At 39.7% G+C, this 7,369-nt stretch overlaps 1 protein-coding gene across 1 annotated transcript; it reads left to right on the top strand.

Annotated features, from left to right (window-relative positions):
* The first annotated feature begins 2,049 nt into the window (after window positions 1–2,049).
* LOC139420913 (protein shisa-3-like) lies at window positions 2,050–6,368 on the top strand. The gene is made up of 2 exons (XM_071171331.1): window positions 2,050–2,775; window positions 5,006–6,368. Exons 1-2 carry the CDS (start codon window positions 2,505–2,507, stop codon window positions 5,599–5,601), a joined length of 867 nt encoding a protein of 288 aa, XP_071027432.1. The 5' UTR covers window positions 2,050–2,504; the 3' UTR covers window positions 5,602–6,368.
* The last annotated feature ends 1,001 nt before the right edge of the window (window positions 6,369–7,369 follow it).

Genomic DNA, 7,369 nt, shown 5'->3' with positions numbered 1-7,369 from the left:
CACAAATGCTCTCCATCCAACCTCACTGAGCTCGAGCTGTTTTGCAAGGAGGAATGGGAAAAAATTTCAGTCTCTCGATGTGCAAAACTGATAGAGACATACCCCAAGCGACTTACAGCTGTAATCGCAGCAAAAGGTGGCGCTACAAAGTATTAACTTAAGGGGGCTGAATAATTTTGCACGCCCAATTTTTCAGTTTTTGATTTGTTCAAAAAGTTTGAAATATCCAATAAATGTCGTTCCACTTCATGATTGTGTCCCACTTGTTGTTGATTCTTCACAAAAAAATACAGTTTTATATCTTTATGTTTGAAGCCTGAAATGTGGCAAAAGGTTGCAAAGTTCAAGGGGGCCGAATACTTTCGCAAGGCACTGTAAGTCGATTAAACTATAGCGGTCATTTTACATCTGACAAGCCAGGTAAATAGAGAATATGCCACCCCTTGAGAATGGCCTCAAATAAGCTTGCCACTCAAAATGACATCTAAAATGAATTGGATAATAATGTTGTTTGGCTTTTGGGGAATGTTTGAAATAATGCTACAAGAGACCAAACATGGCATGATTGTCACATCTAGCCTACTGACTGATGACATTCATTTGCTCATTATGCCAATCCATAAAATGTTTAAGAATTCACTAATCAACATTTTCTCATACATTCCAAGTTATTGAATTAGAGAAAACAAATAAAGGGGGTAAATTATACAAAATAAAGGTGTCATTTGTTGTTTTTTTGTTAGATTTTCCACTTTACAAAAACAGAATAGTCAGTATAGGTAGGCTATACACTTTCCTTTAGCTAACCTACATTTAGCTGGCACATGCTCATGTTGGCCTATAGAAGAATATCAATTGGCATCTAGAAAGGGAAAACACTCCATTAATCGAATAAGATAATAAATCCAACCCATAAAGTACAATGGCAAAAAAAATACGGTGACAGTCAACGTTAAGGCCACCAGAGGGCGACACAACAATATAAGTTTGGCGATTTGAGAGAAAGTTACAGCCCACTGGTTGAATCGAGGCTGTTTCTCTGTCATTTCAATTACATTACTACGTTGAACTAACGTGCAGTAGACGTTGAATTGACGTCCGTGCCCAGTGGGAGAGGTGAAGGAAGATACGCTGCAAACAATGTGTATATGTGTGTTTTTCAAACAGGATGCAAAATAAGGGTCAGTAGGCATAGGCTATTGGAAATTATAGACTAATTGTGCAAATATGAAATAAGACTATTGAAATGGTTGGCTCTGTATTAATATTCCTTGTCCTATTGATACGGAAAGTGAAGGGCACGCATGACTACTGTAGCCTATGACCTCTCAGCATGCTTTTTATTTTTTATTATTTTTTATTGCAGAAAAACCAGTATGCATACAAGAGGTATACAAGCAGACAATGATAACATATGATAGGGGTATAACAAATGACAGATTATATAAATAACTTAAAATAAACACACATATTGATTGTTCAACTAGCCTGTACCCCTGCACACTGACTTGGTACCGGTGCCCCCTGTATATAGCCTCGTCATTGTTATTCTTATTGTGTTACTTTTTATTTTTTAGCCTACTTGGTAAATATTTTATTTTTCTTGAACTGCACTGTTGGTTAAGGGCTTTGTAAGTAAGTATTTCACGGTAAAGTCGACACTTGTTGTATTCGGCGCATGTGGGAAATACAGTTTGATTTGATTTTAACAGCTTTCTTATTAGAAGAAAGGTCTTAATGTGTTGCTCGAATTCGGAAGTTTTTTGTTATTACTGAATTTACATTTATGAATATGACATTTTTCCATTAGCACAATTAGATTTATGAGGTATTTTTTTTAATCTTTATCCTTATTATGTTTAAGGAAACCGAGCAGCTCTCAGCATCACTGCAATCTACCGTCCGCGTGGTGACGCAAAAAATCCCGCGCCATCATGGATGCGCACGCCGGATGGTCAAAGGGATGCGTGCGCGCCTATACAGAATCGGTAACAAAAAACTACAGATTTCAAATTAGGTTGGACACCATACGACCGTAGCCATCCGTATCACATCTTCACGGAACTGAACAACTATGGATGAATTACTTATTTTAATTGTTTCCAAAGGAACGCTCTGAAGAGAAGAAATGTCTGGGTAAAGTTCAGATACACTCGGTTATATATATGATTGTCTTTGCCTGCGCAATAATTACACTTTGAGAAGAGACTGAAACAATCATTCACCTGGACAAACCTGAGTTCAATTCAAGCTTATTTTACACCTGTGACCTGATACTGGTCCGATTTTGGATGAGGATATGCCAAATTGATATAAATGTAAAAAATCGTATGGTTGAATTAAAATCAAACGAATGATGACAATTAAAACACTATTGAAACTGTAGGTAATTCAACCGTGGAACTGTTTCAAACCGAATTCATCATGCGAATATTTTAAAGACAAGGCAGGAGTTAAGGAATACTGTGTCGGCTACTAGGTTTTTTAATAAGGTTTTTGTCGGGATGATGCGACTGCTAAACTACCTCTTGCTGGGCTACCTGACCTGGAATCTACGGATATCAGACGCACAAGGGGAGTACTGCCATGGGTGGCTGGACAGTAATGGAAATTACCACGAAGGCTTTCAGTGTCCGGAGGACTTTGACACCATGGACGCGACCGTGTGCTGCGGGTCTTGCTCCCTGCGGTACTGTTGCGCGGCTGTGGACGCACGGCTGGACCAGGGAAGCTGTACCAACGACCGAGAACTGAATAACACTGAGTTTGCAGCGCGTAAGTTTAGACTACCAATGCAGAGCCTGGCAGGAGTGGACAAGTTAATGCACAATTAACTTCAATACGTGGGATTTCCAAAGATTCAATAAAGATTCAATATAGTGAAAGAGTTCAACATTCAATATGTCGACACGCTTTTAATGAACCATGCATGTCACTCAAATGAGAGTCAATTTTGTTTCACCATTCAGCCTTTTCAGGTCAGTGTCAGGCATGCAATAGCCTACATGTTTCATTATAAAAGTTTTTGTTTTCAATCAGTCTTATATTTTAAGATAAAATAGAACCTATAAATCCATCTTTTTTTTGGTGCCTATTTTTAAATAATTTAGATGCCAAAAATGACATCCATATAATACAAGGGGGGGGATCATGCAATTATCTATATATCTATCACAGCCTATGTTTTGTTTTCATATGTACATTGTCCTAAGAATCTCCTTAAAATGTATGTTGTCATTTTGAAACCTAACATCAGCACTAAAACTAACTTTTCATTTAGTTATAACAATGTAATAGCTCTATCAAGATGCAGCAATGACAGCCCATCTTGATTTACAAAGGAACTTTGTGAGGTGTAAGCACTATGCAACTCCGATTGTACGCATATGTGGGGCACCCGTTTTTGGGGGCTTGGGCTTCATGTGACAACAGGTTAGGTATATTGCTATCGGTCCCCAAAACAAGGAAAGGAAAAGTGGGCCATGCGATACACCTGGAGTGTCACAATCAAGGCTGAATCAAGAAATCATAGATCCAATCATAGGTTTTTATTTTTTGTAGAGACCAGGACTGGAAGTAGTAGGCTGTGAAAAGAAGTGGATTGATTTTGACCCCTATATAAACCAGGCAACTTTGTAATAATCCTGCAATCTAAATAATAACTTTGCACACCAATGGCAGAATAGCCTATGCCTTACTGTATCCAAAGGGGACATCAAATCACCTTCAGGTGTGTATTCGATACGCCTGAGTTGCAGGGGTTATTATTTCAGAATTAATTTCTAATTTAAAAAGAAGAGTTTTCATTCACATGGAATTATTCATCAGCATTAGTTCCAAATGTGTACCATTTATGGAATAAAACTGAAACATATAAAAAATATATATTTAAAAAACTCATTTCACCAAATTGCTCAATTTAATGGTCTCCCAAGTTGCTAAACCCTACAGGGTGGTTAATACAATTTCCTCTTTTTTTCTGATAATAATTCAACTTAAAATAATTTCCTCCCCTGGTGCCAATTGCTAATTTAAGGTGTAATCTGAACGTTTAATCTACATTTTGGAAAAATACATTGTCTTCAGAAAAAACGCTTCTGAATGAACATTCGCACAGTAGCCTTTTGCATAGTCCAATTCAGGCCTTAAGCAAATAAATATAGAGCCAATGACTAACCAAGAACCAAGAAATAAAATGTAGCTAAATGATAGGCCTATTAATAACTACAAAACACCTGGTTTTGTAGGTGCATGAGGGTTATATGGAATAAAAAAATATATAATGCCTTTTAACACTTTGAATACATTGTATTAAGACAGCCTAAATGTAGTTGGTTATTTTTATAGTAGCAAAATAGTTTTTTTGCAGCACTGTGTTTGCCTAATACACCCCAGTAGTCTTCTTATATTGTATTGTGATCCAGAAACTTGTACTACCAGTCTGATATTAAAATGAGCTATTGAAAATATTTTTGCAACAATACAAAATTATGTCTTGTGAGTTAATGTAAATACATGTTGAATTTTGAGGGGATTTAGGAAGGTAAAGAGCAACATTTGACTTTTGTCTTCAAAAATGTATTTTCTCCTGAATCCCTTTCCATAAAAAAAGGTATAATTCTGGATTCTGTAGAAAAATCTAATATTTCACAGATGCATATCTTATTCAATCAAGATGTTCCCATATGTCTGTGCATGTTTGCAATACAGTTTATTACGCACACATATTTTCACTGACTCTAAAAAGAGTTGAGTGTAAACTCCACTTCTCATTGGCCCTGTTACTTTATGAATACATCCTTCCTAGTTTCCTTGAGGTGAGCACAGGTATGTAAGTGATTTGTTAGGTGTAAGCAATGCTACCACCCTATTGCTTTCACCAATAAAACCAGTATTCAGATCTGTGATTACTTCAAGGAAGGTAAAGGGATGCTTTTTCAATTTTTCAAACAGGTATTCAAGTTATCAAATGTACAAGTATTCAAACACCTGTTCCTCCTTGCAGAGCCTATCTACGTGCCCTTCCTGATGGTGGGCTCTATCTTTGTGGCCTTCGTGGTGGTTGGCTCCCTGGTTGCCATCTACTGTTGCACCTGCCTGCGGCCCAAACAGCCTACCCAGCAGGCTCTCCGCTTCTCACTGCGCAACTGCCAGGGCGAGACCATCCCCATGATCCTGACCACTGCGCCAGCCAGCCTGCGCACCCCCTCGCGCCAGTCCAGCACGGCCACCAGTTCCAGCTCAGCTGGCGGGAGCAGCTCGGTGCGCCGCTTCTCCCTCGGAGGTCAGGGGCAGCAGCACGGGTACTTGGTGTCAGCGTCTGCACCAAGCACCCGTGTCTTCACCTCCCCCTCCACACCTCAGCCGCTACTCCCACCACCCCCTCCACCCCCCTACACCTCCCCTGCAGCCTGCATGCCAGGCGGGCGCCAGCACCCTCACTCCCATGCCCAGCTGCAGCTGCACCAGCCCATGCACCCACACCAACAGCCTCACCTGGCCCAGGGCCCGGGCTTCCTGCTGCCCCAGCAGTACTTCTTCCCCCTACAGCCGGAGCACTTCTCCGGGGCTAAGGGCTTTGCAGACTTTGGACAGAGCTGACGGGGCTTCCTTGGCAACGAGGAGGTGGAGGAGGTTACAGGAGCACACTGTTGGACACACTGTGGGACGTGAGTAGGGTCATGTTCATTAATAAGCACTAAACAGAAGAAAACACACTGAAACAACAGGAAGGGACTACCTGAACCTGCCCAGTATGAGTTTGTTTTAAATCAGTGAACTGTACTGAACATGACCCTGGTGTGTTTTGTGGACAGACACACAGTCATCGGCTACCGGGAGGACTGCCCTGACATGCACTGCAGTAGGCCTGTTGAATGGAGACTGGGAGACAGGAGGCTTTGTTCAAGATAAACCACAAGAAAGCTTCCTAGTCGAGCAGAGTACATGAGAGTATTGTCTCTCTAAATTACAGGAATGGACTTCTGCTTAGAACAGACAGGACTGTTTATTGGTCAATATTGTTTTCAATGTTATGCACTTTTTTATATATACATTTCTATTGTAAACAATATTCTGTCTTCCCTTTCTCTTTTATACACAATTTGGTTAAATGGTGATGTCAAATTGTCACAATAACTTTTGTGGCAGGAACATTATTAAGAAGTGTTCTAGACATTTTGTTGCGAGCTGCAGGACATTTAATCAAATTATCATTTTGACAATTGCAAATCCCTAAAAGAGGGGAAGGACTGACACCAAGGTGTGCAGTAGGGTGAACAAAGCCAAAGGATGTACTGTGTGTACAGTGCTCACTGGCTGGTTTGTTTTTATTTAATGATATTAGTCAACACCAGTATCTAATTAGTATTCTAATGACTAATTCTATGATTGTGAGTACTCGTCATGCAACGCTACAACTAGAAGTACATTTAAAAAATATAAAACACTCAATAGTTGGTCAGTATTTTCGAAAATGAAACCTACTCTTTAATAATCCAAGATTGAATGGTTGAGAATTGCTTAATTGCTCACTTACGGATGGATACATTTTGTACTAACTTGGGAAAATGGCAACTGTTTCCTTTATGCTGTTAGAGTCACAATCCTGAGTTTGTGTTTCACCTTTTAGCCTCCATATTTGGTTTATTAATGTACTACTTATTATACTGAAGAGAGGGGATGCAAAGATATTCACAAACATGGATGACACATTGAACCTTAAATACAGAGACTCTACAAGCCAAAATGTTGTCTTACAGATAGCGGAGTCCCCCTTTTTCTCCAGCCTCAGACATATAGGCAACTGAAACGGTTCATAAAGGCTACCTGTCAATCAATCTTCACATGAGGAATGTGGCAACGAGATCAGTCATTGTCAATGCTCAATGAGCCTGTCATGGCCACAGTGTTCAAAACAACTGGTCCCAGAAATAGGGAAGAGTTTTGGGTTGGATGAGCAGGTATGGCAAGAATCCAAAGACTTCTCTGTACCCTAGTCATTTAAGTGTGAAATAAACTTGGCAATCACTGACCTATTATGGCAGATTAGATACAATAGATCATATAGTGGATCATGTTTGGAGCTAGACAGTCTCTTCCGAACAAAGGAAAAATTACAGCAATTCCCAGAGATGACTGCCACGACAATCTTTGGGTATTGCTGTCCTTTTTTCTTTTTTGGAAGGCTAAAAATCTACAATGTTTACCCAGACAAGCATCCTGTTCCAATAGAAACCTTTGGTAGCACATGCATACTACTCCTTGGAGCTCTTTGCGCTAAAGTTGCGCAGATGTCAACACAATTGATTTTCTATACATTTGGTTATGCTTGGACACTTCTGGTTTTTAAAAACACATGAAAAAGTCA

The sequence above is a fragment of the Oncorhynchus clarkii genome, chromosome 12 (genome assembly GCF_045791955.1).
Source record: "Oncorhynchus clarkii lewisi isolate Uvic-CL-2024 chromosome 12, UVic_Ocla_1.0, whole genome shotgun sequence".
Classification (NCBI taxonomy): Eukaryota; Metazoa; Chordata; class Actinopteri; order Salmoniformes; family Salmonidae; genus Oncorhynchus; species Oncorhynchus clarkii.
Note: the sequence above shows the minus strand (reverse complement) of the source record. Positions and strands in the feature narration are given on the sequence as shown.

Bases quoted from the DNA above. Each gene is read 5' to 3' on its own strand.
- LOC139420913 (XM_071171331.1), top strand. From the start codon at position 2,505: ATGATGCGACTGCTAAACTACCTCTTGCTGGGCTACCTGACCTGGAAT. The intron at 2,776-5,005 runs GTAAGTTTAGAC...TCCTCCTTGCAG, and splicing joins TAACACTGAGTTTGCAGCGC to AGCCTATCTACGTGCCCTTC.